Source organism: Pseudophryne corroboree, chromosome 4 (genome assembly GCF_028390025.1).
Source record: "Pseudophryne corroboree isolate aPseCor3 chromosome 4, aPseCor3.hap2, whole genome shotgun sequence".
In the NCBI taxonomy this organism is placed as follows: domain Eukaryota; kingdom Metazoa; phylum Chordata; class Amphibia; order Anura; family Myobatrachidae; genus Pseudophryne; species Pseudophryne corroboree.
Genome location: NC_086447.1, coordinates 691,031,568 through 691,054,472, shown reverse-complemented (window position 1 = coordinate 691,054,472; position 22,905 = coordinate 691,031,568). Strand labels below are relative to the sequence as shown.

At 47.0% G+C, this 22,905-nt stretch overlaps 1 protein-coding gene across 1 annotated transcript in view; it reads right to left on the bottom strand.

The window, feature by feature from the left end:
* IYD (iodotyrosine deiodinase) overlaps window positions 1-3,571 on the bottom strand; it is a 170,310-nt gene extending 166,739 nt beyond the window's left edge. Inside the window, exon 1 of the mRNA XM_063917904.1 lies at window positions 3,256-3,571. Within this exon, the coding sequence (XP_063773974.1) occupies window positions 3,256-3,442 (187 nt within the window). The 5' untranslated portion in view covers window positions 3,443-3,571. The remainder of the gene's footprint in view (window positions 1-3,255) is intronic.
* Between the last annotated feature and the right edge of the window lie 19,334 nt (window positions 3,572-22,905).

The window sequence follows — 22,905 nt, the reverse complement described above, 5'->3', positions numbered from 1 at the left end:
TTACTCGTACCGCCAGGGGAGTGATAAATTATAAATATATATCTGCGCTTGCAAATTTATTAGACAATATCACTGAAATGTATGACGACACGTTCAGGTATACTGGGAGAGAGTTACAAGCCTACAAAACAGAACTGGTTCAGCATAGGATGATTCTCAATTATCTCACAGCTGTGACAGGCGGGTATTGTGTCACCCTAGCAACTCAGTATGGAATAAAGTGCTGCATGTACATTCCAAACAGCACTGAGGACCCGGTCGAGGTCATAGACCAAAAGATGGATGACATTTTGCAATTGAAGTGAGAGTTCCGAAGGAAACATAATCTCACTCTCACTGCTGTGGGTAATGAGCTGACCAGTTGGGTGTCATGGTTGAACCCACGAAATTGGTTCTCTGGTTTAGGAGAATGGGCCCAAGGTATTATTATGGATGTAGGGAGATTTCTCTTGTGTATTCTGGTTGCCGTCATATTGGTTGGCCTAATATTTAGATGCGTTCAGGTTTTAACGAAGTGTAAAGGTAATACCAGAGTGATCAGTTTGAGGAGCGAGGACACTGTAATAACAACTAATTTGATTTATGACCCAACGATAGAGACAATGTTGTGATGAAAATGTGATTCCACGGTCCATTTGTTTCACCCGTTTCTCCTTTGTTTTCCTCCAAGGTACAAAGACATCCGCTTGGAAGAAGAATTTGACAACCTCTTTTATACAGACCATTGATGAACTATGCTACAAGCCCCCAATATCCCTAGTGACTTTAACTTTTACGATAGCCCAATACTTTAGAGACTGTAACTTTATGGACAATGGAAAAGCTTTTGCTCGCTATTTATAGCAAAAGCACCGAGAGACATCAGACAACATGTACATCAAGACAAGACATCAGACAAGACCTCACTAGGTCATATCTTTCCCACCTTCTCCTCTCCTCCCTACTCCCAATCATAATGAGGTATTTCATGGTAACATATATTTTTCTGTATTGGATTATTTAGATAGTGGCAGTTATTGTTGACTGCCAAAGGGTGGACTGTCAAAGTCAAAAATATTACATAAAGAGAACATACAAACTACACACATATAGGTCGCTATACTTGCAAATATGCGCAGCGAGCACAGCAATATATGGTAACTCACGCATTTACACGGACATGCCACAGAGATGGATTCGACACTTATTTCATACAGCACATAATTATAATAATATCAAGCACCAGACATCATGGTGATTTAAGATTACCTAATGAATTAATTTCATGAATGTGTATTATTTGAACGGAACCAGATACACCTGTCATGTTTACTATTAAAACAAGCAGATTGGTGTGTAGATTAATTTGATACTTGTTGTGAAGTTGTGGGACATTGCAGCAGATAGTTATGATTATATGTATAAAAGCTAAAATCACTTTGTTAGAACAATGAATGATACAGTGAACAGGGAACTCAAGCCAACCCTTTTGGCTGTTTTCATAGACAACCTGATCAGCATATACAAAGAAAATAGTGAATCAATCGTGAAGGAGAGAGAGACCCCTCCCCCAGGAACTAGTCACACAGGAAAGTAGTTCCTGGCGAGGGGGGGGCTCAGAGTTCAGTTACTTGTGGTCTCAGAGGGAGATGGAGGTCTTGCATGATTTTACAGAGGAAAGAGAGAAAGACAGAGTCATATGGAGGGACAAACTAATAATGAGAAAGATCTGGTAATTGTATCGCTGGCATTTAACTATAACTATATGTAACTGTGTTTTAACTATGTTCTAACTGTTTTCTGTGTGAGTGTAATCATGTAACTATAGGTATACTGTACTTTGTAATATATATTGTATCCATATCCTTTTAACAAGAAATATATACTTCATTGAGCTTTGGAACTCAGATAATGTGTGGGTGTATCGTTTTTCTCTTATGGGATGCTGTGGTATGCTTATGAGGTGTTGTGCGATGTAAGCACACATTTATGGGATTTGGTAATAAGATGTGCAGGCATTTACAATATATATATATATTAGAGCGGGCATCTTAAATATTTGTGAGAAATCTAAAAATGGCATTCATAACTCAGATGTGTTAAAAAACATATGTAGGGCCAGGGGCTCCGGTAAATAAATGTTCTTGCAGTGCCCCCTTCCTCCATCAGCCATCCTAGCCAACCTTTAGTTACTGCCCTGAGCAGACATACAACACAAATAAGTGTGTTTGTAGTGTAGTAATTAGAATTTAGCTTTACTGTTTCCAATGATGAGATAATATGTGTATATTTAAATGAACATGATAAGGCTTATTTGCATATTTTTACACCCAAGATATCTTTTGACTCCTAATAGAAACCAATCAATGGTACACCTTTCCTCATAATATCTATTAGATCACTGCATTAAACACATCAAGATGGATGCTAGCGTAGTATATTAATAATTTAATAGAAAAATCTGTATTTCAATAGAAAACACACATGGACTACAGATATACAAATTATATATATTCTACTTATACAAGAAGGGGTATCCGGTCTTTAGGTCGACCACTATTGGTCGACATGGTCATTAGGTTGACATGGTCACCAGGTCGATATTGCAAAGGTCAACACATGAACATATCGACATGATTTTTTCACTTTTTTTTTCTTTTTCATACTTTACGATCCACGTGGACTACGAGTGGTAATAGTAACCTGTGCCAAGCGCAACGGTAACAGAGCGAAGCATGGTGAGCCATGCGAGGGGACACAGTGCAGTAATTGGGGTTCCTATTCACTTTACAAAGAAAACAACACCAATTTTTTTTTTAAAACACATGTCAACCTTTTCTCATGTTGACCTTTCCCATGTCAACCTAATGACCGTTTCGACCTATTTCAGGTGTTAACCTAGTCACTGTCGACCAATAGTGGTCGACCTAATGACTGTTGACCTAGTTACTGTCGACCCAACGAACCACACCCCTTAAAAGTTATTATTATTGGTTACATGTTATCTGTACTGTACTGGAAAGAACATTTGCAGAAAAGATAGAATGTCATTTTAACAACATAGTTATGAAAACAAAAGGAAAATGCAAATGTTGCACTACTTTTCCTTTTATACTTAATGATAGGATACAATGGAGAAACTGTTGATTGTTACCATCAAATGCACAAATTCTTTGTTTGTATATAGTTTACTTTTTGCTTAAACTTCACTTGAATTTCTGCAATTTATAAAGACACAAGTAGACTTTACTGTCAAAAGAACTATTAGCGTCTTACCATCTCCCTCTACTACGAGGTCAGTGCTGTCTTGAAGATCTTCATCCACCCATGGACGCGATTCTGCTTTGCTCTCAATTTCACTTTTTTCCCCACCTTTCCCTTTCTTCTTACTTTGTAAGATTATGACAATTAGAAGGCAGATAATAGCAACATAAAACGGGCTCAAAAATGAAAATACAGCCATGGTTTTCCTCTTGCACGTCCACGTAGAATCAATATTCTCTCCTGTTTCTCTCTCAAGGCAGAGATAAAGGGCAGCTCAGATTTCACAACATGCCCAGTTTGGTGGAGCATTGAACTCTTATATGTTTATGGATCAGTGAAGAGGAATTAAGTGCAGCTTTTTTTATGTTGATTTTGAGTTTGTCAAGGGAAGTGGGATCTTTACGAATAGGATACTACCAAAACCAGTATATTTTTTGTACTTAATCCACACTGCGTGTGAAAATAACATGGCTCTTTATATAGTTAAAGTCTGAACATTTCCTAGAGAGAATAACAGCAGCAGGAATAGCAGCTGCAATAAACGGCACCAGTTTTTTTACTATGGAAAAGTTTATTTTTCAATATACGTTTAAAACTTGCAAATGCCAAACTAATTTTATATATTTATAATACACTGGATTCACTAAGAATAACTTTTGTGTTTCTTAGTGGCGTGATGTTATGTAACATGGCACTCTTGTGACTAGGCAGCCTAGCTTCACTATACAGTTTGGGAATTAGGGAATGGTTCTGAGCTGCAATGAGGGAGATACCGGTTGTAGGAGGTTATGGTAATGTGATAGTATAATCCTGAATGCAGTAGTAAAATTATGTGTAACCTATTACACAGGGGCATTTTAAGAGAGGAGAGGACCCGTGTGCAGCCTCCATTGCGGTCCCCCTCTTCTCCGGCAGCAAGTAGACCCTGGCATAATGCTCAAGTCTCTGGGAACATGGCTCCCGTGCCTTGTTCTCGGAGACATCTCCAGTGCGCATGTGAAAATCACTTGGAAAATGCCCGCCGCTGCCATTTGCAAGGGATTTCTGGCTGTAGTGCATGGCAGCTGCCGCGGGACTCTGGAGGGGTAAGTATAATACAGTATATGGGTACAGTGTGTGTGCTGTGGGTCCCCGTGGACCCACACCCTGAACACACTATAGAAACGCCTATGCTATTACAGTTGTTGCGATTAAGAACTGCGCTGGGCAGTGAGGAGACAGTTATTCAATTTTAGAGCAAAGTAACATCTGCTAAAGTGTTTAGCTAGGGAGAGAAGATGTTAAAGTGTGCTTGAAACAGTTATGATTTATTCAGGAGGAGATTGCTGTTAAGATATATGTGCTAATTGTATTCGGTGGCCCTCTGGTCTGGTAGTCATCCCCCCCATATCCAAGCTGAGGCTTAAGAGGAATGGTTTGTTATAACAAGCTGTTTATATTGATTACTAGAGGTTTCACATGCTTTTGCCATGACTTCTTAACTGTGTATGTGATCCGGAAAATCCACCTCTGAGGAAAGCACTATTTTTCAGCAAAGCCCTTGGCAGAAAAAAAATTCTACATTGTGCTCTAATCCTTTTAAGTTAGTAAAATAAAATGAACTTGTTACTCACTGAAATACTGAAATAAAAGCGAACATTACACTATATCCCTTTATGTGATACATCCGGGATGCTCAAGAATTTACTGTGGTACTGCTGAAAGAGTAACCGGGTATACTCCAACCAAAGCCCTTTCACAAAATATTCTCAATATACAAAAAAGCTCATCTTGCGCAAATCCTAGCAGATAGCCATATGTGGAAATTAAAATACAATATCAAATCCCACTATCAGGGCGGAAGGAAAGCAGCGATTTATTCACCCTCCCAGGGTACGACTGTAATCAGTGGGCATAAGCAGTGCCACTGAGAGGGGGAGGGGAGTGGGTACTAATTATCTAGGCCCAGCTTGTTGGAGGGGTCCAGTGGAGACCCAAGTCCGCCGTCGCCTCCTTGCCCCCCTATTACCTGACAGCAGCAGCAGCCTCTCTCCCCAGGCCAGCTACTGTGTGTAGGCAGGGCTGGACTGGCCCACAAGGGTACAGGGGAAACCGCTGGTGGGCTCCGCTGCCTGGGGGCCCACCTCCTCCCTTAGGGATCTGGTTCCAGACTCTGCAGAAATGAAATGTTATACATATGTTACCTTAAACTGCACAGGACTATGATGTATTTTTCTACAGTGCATTGCTGTTATTAATCTGGTACAGTATCATGTACTAGCATTATTTACTATACAGTATATATTTATCAAGGGACCTAGACCAGTGGTTCTCAATCGCAGTCCTCAAGTACCCCCAACAGTTCATGTTTTCCAGGTCTCCTCACAGGATTGCAAGTGAAATAATTAGCTCCACCTGTGGGTCTTTTAAAATGTGTCAGTGAGTCTTGAATACACCTGTGCACCAGCTAGGTGACCTGGAAAACATGAACTGTTGGGGGTACTTGAGGACCGAGGTTGAGAACCACTGACCTAGACCATGCACTCTATAATGATTAGCCAAGCCTCTGTGATGACTGGAAGCACCCCTCTGGAGACTGGCCACACCACTAAGCATGGGCCTCTACCACTGCATTCCCCCGGTGGGCCCTTCATGTCCCAGTCTGACACTATGGTGGTCATTCCGAGTTGATCGCAGCCAGCAACTTTTAGCTGCTGCTGCGATCAACAGTCCACGCCTATGGGGGAGTGTATTTTAGCTTAGCAGGGCTGCGATCGCTTGTGCAGCCCTGCTAAGCTAAAAAAAATGTAAGCAGTTTCAGAGTAGCCCTGGACATACTGACCCTGTGCGATGATCCCTGCGAGGCTGAAGCTGCTTCTGACGTCAGACATCCGCCCTCCGATGGTCTGGACACGCCTGCGTTTTTCAATCCACTCCCCGAAAACGGCCGCCAATGCTGTGGAGATGCCCAGGACCGCCTTCTTCCTATCAATCTTCTTAGCGGTCCGCTCTGCAACCGCTTTGTTCGCTGGACGTGTCATAACCTGGCGATCCCTTTTGCCGGGCAACGTCGCGCACGCGCAATGTGGCCGCCGCGCATGGGCATTCCGCACCCGTTCGCACCGCAGTGAGAAACCGCTGCGTGCGAACGGGTCGGAATGACCCCCTATGTACAGGGCTGCAATTTGTTCAGAATAGCTGAGTAGCAGCATAAGTGTCTGCCTGTGCATGTGGGTCTGGGTGTGTGTGTGTGTGTGTGTGTGTGTGGGGAGGGTGAATAATAATCACACTGATTGTGCCCCCCCCCCCCTCCTTGCTTGTCGCACCACTTTGTAGTGCTGCAAAATACTCTTTTTTCCCCCTCTTATTTCCAAAGAGACTGTGGCCATACCTCCTGCAATTAAGCCATGCCCCCAATTTTTGGACCTGGCAGAGCTTTTTACAGCAATGGGTGTAAATTTCTATCTGTGATCCATCAGTGATCCATCAGATAGTGGGAATAGGACAGTGACGTGCCGTGAGATGAATGGCTGGGAAGGCACACATAGGGATGGGTCTGAATGCTGGGAGCCTGTCACACCCTCTACTCACTGTAACTACACTAAGCTACGGTGTCCATTGAGTCTCCTACCTGCATTTCTGTGTCTTCTCTTACTGCTGCTCACTGAGCTCCGACTACAGTGCACTTCCTGGTCATATGACACATCCAAGTGTCCATGAGTGCACAAGGCACACCCCCACACTCAGAGGCATGCCTATATTACCTTCCTTTCTGTGCAGCATTGCTCCTCGTTATGTGGCCCCACCACCAGCTGCTCCCCCTCCTCACTGTCATAGTACTCCGCTCAGGGGCGGAGATTTGCAGAATGACGTGTTTGCATCATAACACAACACATAAGTTCACAAAGCCCCACCCCCAAGTGGAGAACTATGACAGGGTGGAGGGGGAGTGAGCGGGTGGGCAAGGGAGCTGAGTGGGGTTGGCGGGAGCTGGCTGACTGGCTGTACACACCCCTGACAATGAGCATAACCCCTGGCATATAGCATTACACACTCTGGCAACTAGCATTACCCCTGGCAACTGGCATTACACACCCCTGGCAACTCGCATTAACCCTGGTAACTAGCATTACACACTCCTAGCAATGAGTATTACTCTTGGAAACAAGCATGACACCTGTCCCAGAGCATGAAACCCCTGGCAATGAGCAAGACACCCAGCCCATGAAACCCCTGGTAACGAGCATGACACACAGCACATGAAACCCCTGGCAATGAGCTTGACACCCAGAGCGTGAAACCCATGGCAACAAGCAGGTAAGGTTAAAGTAATTAGAAGCTTTACTGTAGGGCATAATGTATCACAGGCATTGCGGTGTGTACCATAATATGGTGCAAGGGGCATTACTGTGTGGGGATTAATATGGTGGAATTTATTTCCCTGTGGTGGCCGAGGTCTGTTGGTGCAGGGTCAAAATCTTGGGTGTAAGGTAGTCTTTTCCTGCAAGGTCACACCCAATTTAGCGAGAGAACGCCCATTTTAGGGAGGCTACGCCCCTCACTGGGAGCTCGCAAGTATTGGCATGCGCAAATTTGTGTTTTATATATCTGTGGGGTGGGGGCATTTTTTTATGTCAATGAGGGGGGGAAGGGCGCAATTTTAAATCTCGCACTGGGAGCCAAATTGTCTAGAAACAGCCCTAACTGTATGATAGTATCATGTCAGCATGACCAGAACCTATAACAAATATTTTCAGCAACTTATTGGATCTGTCTACTGTATATGTATACCATGAAAAATTCTGGCTATTTGAAGTACTTGTAAGGTATAACTAATAATAAGTAATATATATCCAAGAAGGATTAATTGGCCTTATATTGAGCACCTGAGTATTCTCTATACTGTAACTGTTTGAGAAGACAACAAAAATCCAGTCGTTTTGCAGACATCTAATAAATTATGTTTTTTTTTACTTCAAAGTGAACTTTGTTCTGTGCAAAGCTTTTTTTAATTTCCAATAGCAAGTGAACTTTCATCTTTGTCTGCAACTTGTGCCAATGATTACTACAAGGCTTGTGCTGCAGAAATAAAATGCAGAGCTATGTGAAATCTGAAATCTATTTACAGCTTGCGAAAAGAGGGGGGGGGGGTTTCAGCTTACATTTTGGTGGTAATCAAATTAGATATCCGTGATAGAGCCATTCATCAAGTTTGACAACAAACAAGTATGTGCCAACTTTGATATGACATGGAATGAAAATGTTGAGCCCAGGCCACACGGAACTTCCTTGGTTGGTCAGTCAGTAACAAATCTTTTTTGCAAGGTGAATAGCAAACTGAAAATGAATGAAATTAATATTCAAGGTCAGAGCCATTTCTTGGGGACGGGCGAGGCTTGCATTTGCACTGGGCGTCTGCCGCGGCTCTTGCTGGCTCAGTTTGTGCTCCTCCTCCTACCCATTATTACTACTCCACTCGGGGGGCGGAGTTTCATGTAATGACGCATTTTCATCGTGACGTCATTAAATGAAATTCCACCCCGAGTGGAGTACTGATGACGGGGAGGAGGGGGAGCCAGGACACGGCGGGCAAACCAGGAGTAGGGAGAGGCGGGCAGGCGCAGGCCGAAGAGCGGGATGGCAGAGGACCTCTGGCCGGCAGATGCTGCTGCAGACGTGAGTATAACACACTCTTACTCTTCTCTCTCTCTCTCTCTCTTTGTAGAAGGGGACTCTGCCTGCTATAATGTGTAAAATGGGGACTCTTGCCTGCAGTAATTTGTAAAATGGGAACTCTTGCCTGCAGTAATGTGTAAAATGGGGACTCTTGCCTGCCGTAATGTGCGAAGTGGGGACTCTTGCCTGCCGTAATGTGCAAAATGGGGACTCCTGCCTGCCGTAATGTGTAAAATGGGGACTCTTGCCTGCAGTAACGTGTAAAATGGGGACTCCTGCCTGCCGTAATGTGTAAAATGGGGACTCTTGCCTGCAGTAATGTGTAAAATGGGGACTCTTGCCTGCAGTAATGTGTAAATTGGGGACTCTTGATTGCCGTAATGTGTAAAATGGGGACTCTTGCCTGTAGTAATGTGTAAATTGGGGACTCTTGCTTGCAGTAATGTGTAAAATGGGGACTCTTGCCTGCCGTAATGTGTAAAATGGGGACTTTTCCTTGCAGTAATGTGTAAAATGGGGACTCTTGCTGCCGTAATGTGCAAAATGGGGACTCTTGCCTGCCGTAATGTGTAAAATGGGGACTCTTGCCTGCTGTAATGTGTAAAATGGGGACTCTTGTCTGCCGTAATGTGTAAAATGGGGACTCTTGCCTGCCGTAATGTGTAAAATGGGGACTCTTGCCTGCCGTAATGTTTAAAATGGGGACTCTTGCCTGCCGTAATGTGTAAAATGGGGATTTAATATATCAAGGGCATTGCAGTTTGTGGCATAATATGGTGCAGAGGGCATTACTGTGTGGGGCTTAATATGGTAGAATTTTTTTTTTTTTCCTGTGGTGGCCCGTGATCTGTTGGTGCAGGGTCAAAAACGGGTGTAAGGTAGTCTTTTCAGATGAGGCCACACCCATCCTAACAAGACCACACCCATTTTAACGAGGTCACACCCCCTTGCCATTATTTTTATATCTATGGGGGGGGGCATCTTTTTTTTTTGTTGGGTGGGGGCTCATTTTTAAATCTCACACTGGGAGCCAAATTGGCTAGAAACAGCCTTGTTCAAGGTGACCATCAGTGCAAATACCATGGTAAAAGTTGTGACCCCCCCCCTCAGCCGTCTGTATGTGCTGGGAGGCGATGCAGTTAATATACCGGAGGTCGGGATCCCGGCGGTCAGAAGACTGTTGCCAGAATCCCAACAGACGGTGAAATGCCAGCGGTTGCAACCCTGACCGCAGCCCGGAATTCCCACTCAGGTGGTAGGTGGTAGTTGTATAGTGCACCTACTCTCTTTTTTCTATGTTGTAGCAGTAAATCCTGGCTAGGTAGCACATGCCATTTAAGTAGCTAGGGCATGCAATCCATGCCCTCTTTCCCTAATGCAGCCAGTATTTACCCTGCACAGAAAAAATATAAATGTAATTGCTCCTTTAGAATTGCAACATGTTTTATTCCAGATGTAAAGTTACTTAATTTTTTTTTTTGCTTAACTTCTAAATCTCAATCAGGCCCTTAGTGATTTACTTGACACAAATACTTTAAAAGCTATGTGCAAGAAGCAAGACTGCTATAATATCTATTTTGCAACAGCAAGGAGTTTTATCCCTGAATAATTGGAACTACTGTACATAAAGCTATAGAGGACTAGTGACCCGCCCGGCTTCACACGGGAGTAATTTTTAATTTACGGTGATAGACTTTTTTTTAAACAAGGTCTTATAAGATTTCCCTTGTAGATGACATTGGTAATTTTTCCATGAGAAAAACATTCTCCATTGGGTCAATTCCAGCCACATTATGTGTCTGTCCCTGTACTTTATTTATTGTCATGCCAAAGCACACTCTTACCGGGAATTGGACTCGTTTGAATTTAAATGGCATTTTCCAGTGCCAAAGCCAGCTAAAATACTGTAGTACAGTAGCTTCAATCAAAAAAAGTTTTTGTTTGCAATCGCGTACCATTGCATAACTTCAGCGAGTTTTGCTTACATAAAAATATAATAGAGCCCCCACTCAAATACTATGGGTGAGTGCCATGTATAATCTCACACGGCTATCTGTACATGCGGCTGCAATCATGCTGGGATACCCATTTTTTCTTTCTATAAGGCAAGTCACTTACAGGAATGTTAGAAAGGTTCTGGTGTTGTTAGGCCCTCTGGGAAATTCTAACAATCTTTGGGGGCACTTCAGAATTGATCGTAGACGTGTGACACTCTGATATAGATATAGATATATATATATATGAATAAACACAAATTCCCAAGTGCGCTAAAGTGGAATGTAATTACACAGTTCTTCCAGCGTTATTTTCGTCGGAATGTAGACTGGAGGGTATTTAAATCTGGGGACCTGTAACAAACACCCCTCACCAAATAGTCACCCAGACAAGAGGCCAACAGACAAACAGTCAGAGAATCACAACCTAGTCTGTACAGATACTCCCTGTCGAGCTCGCACCTTGCAAAAGGTGAGGGGATATCTAGATTCCACCTTACAAACGTGTTGGCTGTGTACTCTTTTAGTTGCATTTTATTGACACAATTTTATACTTTGAACTGTGTATACGTTATTAAAATAACTTTTTACTAATTGTCCTGTTGGCCTCTTGTTTGGGTGACTATTTGGTGAGGGGTGTCTGTTACAGGTCCCCAGATTTAAATACCCTCCAGTCTACATTCCGACGAAAATAACGCTGGAAGAACTGTGTAATTACATTCCACTTTAGTGCACTTGGGAATTTGTGTTTATTCTTGTATGCTTTTGAGGTCTCCCAACAAAGATCTCTTCCGTGGTGCCGCTTCTAGGTTGGCACGAGATAAAGATACTACTGTGTGTTTTATATATATATATATATATATATATATACCCCTCAATTTGCCCTTAATGAGCCCTTTTCCTTGGAACAGCCCAGCATCTCTGAAGGGGTTAATACCCCTTCCTCCTAGTCCCCAGATGACGTCAGCTGCAGCCCCAAAACACGGGGGGCACAAGGACCTGGGGATTATCTATTGTCGCTGCCCAGAGCGGAAAGCATCCGGGAATGTGAAAAGAGCTGTTTTAAGGGGGCCACGGGGAGTCGTTGAAGCAGCGCTGAGGAGACGTCAGAAGAGGACGACCTTCAGATATACCTAGACGACTACTTCATGATTAAAGAGATTTTATTTTTATAATGTTAGGGTAGTAGGCACTAATACACATAGTAATAATAAATTCCTAGACAGAGGTATAGATACACACATGTGCACTTTGAATTTATGTACATGTGTGTAAAAATATACTACACCTAACCAATGTAGATCTAAAGAATATTATAGAAGCAATAATAATAATAATTAATTAATTTTAAAAATTAAAACACAATAGGTGTAAGTTATGGTAATTATAGTAGAAAGAGAACAAAACAAAACTACCCAATCATCCCTATCTCTATTATGAGAAACTCACATTACAACCAATGTTTATATTATATCACTTAAAGATGAAGTGTCTCAACTAAGCCCAATGGCTAAATCCTTTATCTGTAAAGGGACCGTCAGTCAGCAATCACAGGCTGGTCAAGATCAAATTGGAGCCCTCACCAGCGTCATTAATGAAATTATGAAGCAGTTGAAGGAGATACGGCTGGAGCAAGCCAAAGCTAAGTGCCAAGGTTGGCGTCAGGACAAGGTAGAAGAGGACGATCACGATGGGAGGTGCCACGAGAATCGGGGCATCGCCCCATGGACCAATTTGATGATCAAGGAAGACCTATATGTAGGAGATGTAATCAAAGCGGGCACATCGAACGCCGATGTTCTAATGGTCCTTTAAATGACTTGACCCTGATGCAAGGGACCGACCCTCGGGAGGAGATGCATCAATAGGTCCATCAAAGCCAGGGTGGTGTCCTCAATATGTTGGCGAGTGTCCCCACCTGAAGATCCAAATTAATGGGGTAGAAGTGTCTGCTCTTCTAGACACAGGATCACAGGGGACGACGATCCATTTGGCCAAATTCCAGAAACATTGGGAAGAATCTGAGATAGTGAACCCACCAAACACTTGGTTACATCTATTGGCCAGTAATGGACAGCCAATCAAGTTCCGCGGCTATTGGGAAGCTAATCTCGCTATCGGCAAGGCTAATCTGGAACGACAAGGGTGTTTGGTCACTACTACATACAACCAACATCTTCCTCCGGTCATCCTGGGAATGAACGTTCTGCAGAATTGCCCAGATGAATTAGTGGAAGCCTTTAAACTGGAAATGCGATCTGCTGCCCCGAAGGAGTGGAAGACTCTCCAGGAGATGGTCCGGTTGCTCGAGGGGCACAAGAGGTTCACTAATGCAAAGGGAGAAGTTGGAAAAAGGCAAGGATCGCCAATCGTCAGCATATTATCCTTAGACCCAATTCTGAGCACGTGGTGTGGTGCAAGGTGCGGATCGGCCCTGGGGGAAGAGATTATGAGGCAATCCTAGAACCCTGTGACTTCGATGGACAGCAGCTGTTCGCGGTGGCCCGAACCCTTGCCACTGTAACAAGAGGCAGAGTACCCGTCAGGATTTTGAATCCTCATAGTTATCCAGTTCATCTGTTCCGGCAAAGACCATGATTAATGAAATGAAGGAAGCTGGTGTAATCAGGGAGAGCCATACTCCATGGGCGGCCCCGTTGGTAATTGTGCGGAAGAAGGACGGCAGTCTCAGATTCTGCATCGATTATAGAAAATTGAATGCTGCAACACACAAAGATGCCTATCCTCTACCTCGGATAGAAGAATCACTGACAGCATTAAAGACGGATCAGTATTTTTCAACTCTTGACCTGACGAGTGGATACTGGCAAAGCCCAATGGCTCCAGAAGACCGGGAGAAGACGGCATTTACGACTCCTATGGGTCTGTTTGAATTCGACCGGATGCCGTTCGGGTTGTGCAATGCTTCGGCCACCTTCCAGCGGGTCATGGAGCATTGTTTGGGACACCGAAACTTCGAGATGGTCTTGCTCTATCTGGATGATGTTATCATATTTTCAAAATCTTATGACAAGCACCTAGAACATCTGGAGGAGGTCTTCACCCAATTGACTAAATGCAGCCTAAAGTTAAAACCCTCTAAGTGCCACCTATTAAAACCAAGTGTGCAGTACCTGGGTCACATAGTTAGTTCCGGAGGAGTAAACCCGATCCTGAGAAGATACGAGTGGTGCGGAATTGGCCTGTTCCTCGTACTGTTAAAGATGTTCGCAGTTTCCTTGGTTTCATGGGATATTACCGCCGTTTTATCCAGCACTTCGTGAAAATAGCTGCTCCACTTCATGAATTACTTCGAGGCAAGTCAGAACAGGAGAGACGGAGTACTGCCCTGGTCGCATGGACAGAGGAGCAACAGAATGCTTTCGAACAACTAAAGTCGTCTCTAACGGAGGCCCCAATCCTCGCCTACCCTAATAATGAAAAACCGTTCACGGTGCACACCGACGCCAGCCATCGTGGATTAGGAGCTGTACTCTCCCAGCTGTAGGACGTTCGTGAGAGGGTTATAGCATATGCCAGCAGAGGTCTGAGGAAGACCGAAAGGAATAATGAGAACTACAGCACCTTCAAATTAGAGCTTCTTGCCCTCATGTGGGCTGTCACCGAAAAATTTAAGAATTATCTGACCGCCACACCTTTCGTGATCATTCCAGACAACAAATCGCTGGCACACCTATCCTCTGCCTGCCTTGGAGCCCTGGAGCAAAGATGGATGGCACAGTTGGCAAATTTCAGATATACAGTGTCTTACCGGAGCGGTAAGGCGAATGGAAATGCTGATGCCTTGTCTCGCCTCCCGACTACGGACCTTGCGGAAGAGGAGCGAGACTGGACTGAAGACATCGAGACACCCATGTTCAGACCTCCGAGTACACGGAAACAAGTCATCCATTCAGACCCTGTCACTGCAACTAGAAACCGTGGAACTGATAATTCTGTGAGCGTTTCCACCGAAGTTGACTGGGCGCAAGTACAGAGAGCCAGCCCCGTGATACAGCGCCTGATTGACCTTATTCGTCAAAAGAAACAGCTAACCAAGTCACAAAGAGCCAATGCTGACCCTGAATTGGTCAAACTATTATGCCATCGAGACCGAATTATCCTCCGAGGGGACCTTGTCATCTGCACCAGCCTTGATCCCGGTACTCACCAGCCTATCTCTCAGATTATAGTGCCCAGACAGCAGGCTAATCTGTTATCTGCTAATCACGACCAGTCGGGACACTTTGGCACCCAGAAGACAGAAGCAGTACTTAGAGATTCTTCTGGATTAGCATGAGATCTGATGTCTAAGAGTGGTGTCGGAGTTGTCTGACATGCAGTCTAAAAAGACCAGCCAATTCTACCCAAAAAGATCCTCTGCATCCAATTCAAAGCTCTCGACTGCTCAAACTTGTTGCTCTGGACCATGTAAAACTCGAGCATAGCTCCGCTGTGTTCCAGTATGCCCTGACTATCACGGATTACTATAGCAAGTTCTTGGTGGTGGTACCGGCCTATGACTTAACAGCGAAAACAACGGCTGAGCTATTCTTAAAACATTTTGTCCGCCCTTACAGTTATCCTGACCAAGTTTTGACTGACCAAGGCCCTGCATTCGAGTCACAGTTATTCCAGGAACTCTGTTCTCTTTATGGATGTAAGAAGCTACGTACTACTGCCTACCACCCGCAGGGAAATGGCTTATGTGAGAGAGCCAACCAAACCATGATAGGGATGCTCCGGAGTTTATCGACAGAGAGACGGACGCAGTGGCCAAATCTTTTATCCGAACTGACATACCTCTATAACAACACGGAGCATTGCTCTACAGGATTCGCCCCATTTTATTTGATGTTTGGGAGACCAGGCAAACTTCCAAAAGACCTAGAATTGTCGACAATGCCGGATGAGCCTAACCTCCTGCAGAACGACTGGGTGCAGGAGCATCAGCATCGGATCAAAGCTGCCCGAGAACTGGTGGAACAACGGATGGAGATGGTACACCGCCGCCAGTAGAAAAATTATAATTTAAATGCCCAGCCAACACCCCTGAAGGTTGGAGGTAAGGTATGGAAAAAGAATAATCAATGGACAAGCAAACTAGATGCCATAGGGGAAGATATTCCTTATGAGATTGTAAAATTTCCAGCTGATGGACTTTATACCTACCAAATCCAAAGACCTGATGGACATCTGACTACCGTCCCTCGTGACCAATTGAAGCTTTGTACCGTCGAAGTCCCGGCAGCAGAGAGAGACTCACCTTTGGCAGAGGGGCGGGGAACCCCAGAGGGCATTCCATTCCACGACCCCATTGAGCTTTTACTATTTATGGATAGGTTGATCTCGAGTTCGATGAGCCCAGTAGCCCCAAGGTCCAGAGAAGAGTTATGTGTTGATGGTGATTAAATGCCATGTGTTGTGTCTGAACCGGCCGACGGGGTGCTCACTCCCATTCCTAAGAGGCCCGAACGTAGTACCAGAGGTACGCTACCTCTTCGGTACCGTGATTGAAATGTGTTAACACAACTTGTTTCCATATCTGATGTTTTCATATATACCTGTAAGTAATTACCATTGGAAATATATGTAATGTATGAACAGTTGCTAAGAGTATGCTGATTATGCTCATTATTGTTCTGCCACGGCATAGACTTGCTGTGAGACTGTTGCTCAGAACTTTTGGCCTTTGACGACCTTGCGTGAGGACACGCATGTTTTTAGCAGGGAGATATGTGACACTCTGATATATGTATATACCCCTCAATTTGCCCTTAATGAGCCCTTTTCCTTGGAACAGCCCAGCAACACTGAAGGGGTTTGAACCCCTTCCTCCTAGTTCCCGGATGACGTCAGCTGCAGCTCCAAAACACAAGGACCTGGGAATTATCTATCGCCGCTGCACAGAGCGAGAAGCATCCGGGAACACTGGCGTGCGCAGCACATTTTATTAGGGGGTGCACCGTCGAAGGGGTGTGTCTAGCACCACATTTTGGGCGTGTCTAGCACCATCTACTGATGGTCAACACATATAAAATATCCACCTTTGTACCAATTCTAATAAAGCAGATACATTGTCAGATGTTGTGGTGTGCACCAAACAAACACCCCTGATGGCACTCACTGCAATTACACTGCTCCTCCTCAGCCTGGTCTGGCTCTCCCTCTCTTTCCCCTGCAAGCTGCAGCAGCTTACTTACAAGTCACTCACTCACTGACACTGACAGTCGCAGACTAGTACTGCTGCTGCTGGAAAAATGAGTGACGTGTCAATGCTGCTGACGGCCATCTGCCAATATTGAATTTGTCTTCCTAAGAGGAACGCTGGCTGAATGCTGATCCTCATCAGTGGCTGGCGTTGGCATAGCATAGAAGGAGAGAACTGTGTATGTGGCGGGTGGGCATGCGAGCAGCATGACGTAATCACGTCACATCACGCTGTTTTTGTACATGGAGGAGGAGCTGGGAATTTGAAAGCCGGTGTCAGTGGCACCCTTGATTAACCCAGGCGTCCGTTCAGTAATGCAGTCCTGACAGGGTGCAACGCAGAGGGGACAGTAATCAGCCTGCTTGGCGATCACTGCATCAGGCATGTGAGATCAGGCTGCCAGACATTAGGGGGTGCCTGTGCGCACGAGGCACCCCCCCTGCGCACACCTATGTCCGGTTAGTGAAATGGGGGCCACGGGGAGCCGTTGGAGCAGCGCTGAGGAGACGTCGGAAGAGGACAGAGCTGCGTGGAGGGGAGACGGAGCTGCTATCAGACCAAAGCCGCCGCTGTGACGTGTGTGGAGACCCGCTGAGGACAGCCGTGTAGTCGGAGGAGACCCGCCAGTACCAGAGCGTGAAGCCTGCACACGAAGAGGCGCTGAAGGGAGCCCCGCCACCGCCGTGAGCTGAGACTAACGACCAGTGACCCCACCGCGGAGGAGAGCGCTGTGTTGTTAGTGCCGCCAGCCACTGCTGCAGGGAGCCACCAGCCACATCTGACAGAGCAACTGCCCCAGATGATCGGGGCCTGAGGCAGAACACCACCGCCGCCCGCCACACTGAGAGGAGATTGTGCGCCGCTGAGGAGAGACGCCGCTGAAGGCAGCCGAGCGGAGGACGGGAGCTGCAGCTGTGAACAAAGCCAGGACCCGACCACCCTGCCAGCCTGTCTGCTGCTGAGGGGAACCATTGCTGGGGATGGAGCTGGAGATTGAGCATCGCCTCCAGCCAGCACAAACACAGAGAGAGGCAGAGGCACCGCGGAGGCACTGGGGAGAAACGGAGCTGCTGCTGCTGGACCGTCGGAGGGGAAAGCACCACTGAACTGCAGCAGCAACAAACAGGTATCCCTTTCGGCCACACTGACACCCCTACAAACAGCCGTTTGCCTAGTAACAGCTTGCACAATTAATTAGCGACAGAGGAGAGAGACATTGCTAACCTTGCTCCGTAGACCCAGATAACAGGGAAAAGAGAGGAGAGAGACACACTTCTAGATTTGCCCTATAGACACAGTTAACAAGGGCAGAGGAGATAGAGAGATAGTCCCAAACCTACTCTGCATCCCCAGTTATTCAGATTCCCAGATATTTAATACAACTTGTATTGTCAACTTTGGATCTGTTCTTCTGTTCCCATTGAACTGTCTTCTTATTCACACCTTACCTGAAACCTGCTACCTGCATGTTGGTTGCTAGTAAGCTGTCTCACGAACTCAACTGCATAGCCTGCTTTATTGCCTTCATGTCTTCTCATTAGTGCTCTGGCTTATGAAGTACCCTTGCTACGCACTGCTATGCCCCCTATCCCCTGTTGTCACCTGCCTGTAACTTCCACAGAACTCTAAAGTGGTTTTGAACTGTACTGCTATCCTAATATTGTTTGCTAATTGCATGACTAACAGTTTCTAATTGAAATGTACTAAGTACTTATAGACGCATCGCTGGGAATTTATCAGCTTCATCTGCTATCTTTGAGACTTAAGCTTCAGCTTGACCACATCTTAAAGAGACTCATTGCTACTTAAAATTAGCTACGAACTGAGTATACACTATAAGTTAAGGGTATAGTTGAATACCAGCTGAGATTAAACTGTCGTCAAGTACCTAGGTTAGAGTATATTAGGGGTTAGCTCATTCCTGGTATAAGCAGATAGTAGACTGTTACATTGTGACGCTATATTTTGGATTTGTCCTATTATTGTACATTCTTTTGCACTGTTTACCCATTTGTGAAATCATATTTGGCCTTAGTCATTTAGTCCAACCGAAGTGATCAGTCGTTCCAGCATAATAAATCTTTTTGTCACCGTCCTAACGTGTGGTGACTTGGGTGGGGTTGGGATTCCTTGTTCCTCTGCCTAGGGTTCCAGCAGCTGATCCGGTCTAAGACACGATCCCGGGTGAAGAATCCAGGTACGACCACCGATACCTACACCTGCAACCACATTCTCACCGATTGAACCTGTTACAGATGTGCTAAATTTAGCACATCTACGATCATTTACTCTGACATGCAGGGGGTACGCCCAGCACAGGGCTAGTCCGCCTTGCATGTCAGGCCCTGTCCCCCCACTCCGCACAGGTACAAAAGCATTGCATGCTGGCAGGCGGCTAACAGACGCATCCCCGGTGGCAGCGGCTGCATGTGATGTCACGCAGCTGCCGTGGCCCGCCCCCCCAATGGTCTGGACACGCCTCCATTGTCCGGACCACTCCCCGGACCATTCTGACGCCATTGGCACGTCCCCTTCTGCCCCGCGACCGCCTCTGCCTGTCAATCAGGCAGAGGCGATCGCACCAGTGAGATGCTTTCACATCTCGCTGGCTGCACATGCGCAGTGCACCTGCCACGCATGCGTACTGAGCATAGTAATTCAGACTGCAATTGCTGCTGCTGCAGCGATGCAGTCTGAATTACCCCCTTTGTTAGACTGATATAGATCTGATAAGTTGCAGTCACGTTGCTAAGCAACGAAGGGAAACCAATAGTAACCCAGGCATTGTGTTCCATAGTGACAGGACATAACTACATCTCTACAGCGAATGGAAAGATTTATGCAGTTCAAGCCTCAGTTTCAGATGATCACATGATCGTGAGTAAGGGTATCCAATCTGGAAAAAAACTGAACACAGCATCTGCAGTTCCACTCTTGGCCATTAAGGGAGCATAGGCGCCAAAATGGCGCTGCGGCGATATAGGGGGGAGGGGTGGCACACGCGGCCGCGGGCCAACGGCGGGTAAGGGGGGACGGGGGCAGGTATACCGTCCTCCTTTTCACACCTGGGGGGACAGGGCAGCCAGTAGGGCAGCAGGAGGGAGGAGGTGGCAGGAGGGAGTTAAAAGCAGAGACAGGAAGGGAAGCGGCACCCCAGTCCCTTCAGAGAAGAAGGAGAGGAGGGCATCCGGAAGAAGGGGAACAGAAGAGTGAGGAAGCAGCAGCATTTACAGCGTGGAGGTGCACAGGCAGAGGGCGCACCCCCTAGTGGTCGGAGGGCGAAAGAGCGGTCCCTGGCAGCCCAAAGCAGGAGGAAAAAAGAGGCAGCACACAGACAGAAGGGAGAGCAGCATGGGGAGGGGATCCAAGCATCGGCAGCGTACGACAGCATTCCAGCAGTGGCAGAATCAGATGGGGCGGAGTCAGGCGCAGAGGCGCAGAGCGTCTCGGCCCGCTCAAGCCGAGCTGGCGCGCCACGGATTTCAACTCAACAGTGGGACATCGGCATTGCGGCAGCAGCGCAGGGCTCATCCGCGGGCGCACCAGCAGAATGGGTACAGCAGGCATCTACGCAGCTATTTAAGGAGCTGGCACAATTCCCAGCGGCCGCACCAAGGAGATCTAGGGAGCGGGAGTCAGCACATCATGGCAAGGTAGAGAGTCAACGCAGACGACGCGCGGCGAGGGATCACGGTCACCATCGTCACCCACCCCGTTACCTTTCACCTGCGAGAAGCAGCCGCCATTACTCAAGGTCGAATGGAAGGGCATCGCCGGCGGCGGCCAGCGGCGGCCAAGTGTCGCCAGCGAGGAGCTACCGCACGCAGCACCGGGATTGCCGGAGCTGCAGCTGCGCACGGCGATCAGAGTGGAGGGAGCAACCTTACCGCGCCAGGGAGCAATTTCTTCAGGATGAATACAGCGGCTCAAGCAGACGTCATCGCAGCCCACAGCGATCTTGTTTGGGGAGCTCGAGGCAGCGGGAACAGGAAACAAGGGTTTTCATCAGCGCAGACTCAACACCGCAGAAGAGCTACCCTAGCCGCGGGCAGCAGTTTGGCACGCCGCGGAGAGAGCATCGCGAGAGGCGCACGAGCAGCCGGGATCAGAGGCAAGGAGGCGAGAGCACGGCCTACGCTTCGTTCGGCGTTGCGCCATCATTTCCAACGGTTCACGCAGAACATGCCCAGGTGAGGGGGTCATCTCCTTGCGCCAAGGTCGGCGCAGGATACGCAGCACCCAGATGGACAGCGACGGGGTCATCTCCTTGCGCCAGGATCGGCTCAGGACACGCAGCACCCAGAGGGACAGCGACGGGGTCATCTCCTTGCGCCAGGGCCGGCGCAGGACACGCAGCACCCGGAGAGACAACGATCGAGGACGCAGCGCTCGGGATCGGTAAGAACAATGTCGACAATAATGACTTGCATAATATTTGTATGACCCAAAATAGTTGTCAGAATGCGCAGATTATATGCAGCGATTTGTGCAACGCAGCAGGGGGGTCGAGTCATAACAGTTTCCATAAAATATGTGTTATGCCAGGAAGCGCGCAAGGGGTACAGCGTAGCAGTATTGATGTCGATAAAACAACAGGAGCACAGAAGGGCGGGGTAGAGGCGCAGTCAGATGCAGATTTGGGGCTAGCACCAGCGGAGTCGGACGAGGACGACGCATGCAGGGTGTTGAGGGAGCAATGGCTGGCAGCAGTTGCGAAATGGAAGAGTAAGAAGGGCAGCATCCCCGGGGCTGACGCAACCAGGGAAAAAATGGGTTTGGTAGCGCACGATAAGGCGACAGCTTTTGTGCAGGGAACCGCAGGCCTAATATGCGCCTTCGGATCAGTAGCGGGCCACTTGCCGGCGCTGACTAGGAAGGAAATCGAAAAAGGGGCTTTTATAGATATATGTTCACTGACGGAGGCAGGGCTGAAGGCCAAGGAGGCAGCGAAGCCAAAGGGAGAAAAGCAGTCGGAAAGCTATAAGACAATGGAGCATTGGCTGAGTGGTATGTTTGCCTATACAGCTTGTTATACGGAGGCGTACCCTGAAGCAGCCGCGGGCATGCTGAGGTACACAAACTTCATTTACTCGGTGTATAAGGAACATGGGGGGACGGTATGGAGAAAATATGACGAGCGTTTTAGGACAAGGGCGGTGGGCGGGAAGCCCATTGATTTCGGCGTCAGGGACATTGACGAATGGTTGAAAGCCCAGTCGGCAGGGGCCCCAGAAAAGGTCTTAACTACACAAAGGCCGTTTGCAGGGAGGCCTAGCGCGCAGAAACCAGATCATAAATGCTGGGCGTTTAATGAGATGCGGTGCAACCGCGCGCAATGCAAATTCAATCACGCATGTTCAATCTGCGGCGCGAATCACGCAGCCAAAGAGTGCAGCAGACAGAGGGGAAATAACCAGAAAAAGGTACCCGCAGCGGCAGGGCCTAACAAAAGCAATTAGTCCAGTGAACACGAACAGGATCCTGGCATGGCTGGCCAGGTATCCCAAGAGCCAGGAAGCCAATTTGCTGCGGGCGGGGTTCAGGGACGGGTTTAGGATACCCATAACTAAGGAAGTCGCGCCCTCCGGCAGCTCTAGAAATTTAAAGTCTATCAGGGAGCAGCCACGAGCGGTGCAGGAAAAAATCATCAAGGAGCTAGCTTTGGGTAGAATGGCGGGGCCTTTCGTAGCCCCCCGAGTGGCGGGGCTAGTTATATCACCGTTGGGGCTGGTCCCCAAGAAAGCACCGGGGAAATTCAGGCTCATTCAGCACTTGTCCTATCCAGAAGGGGCGTCGGTAAAC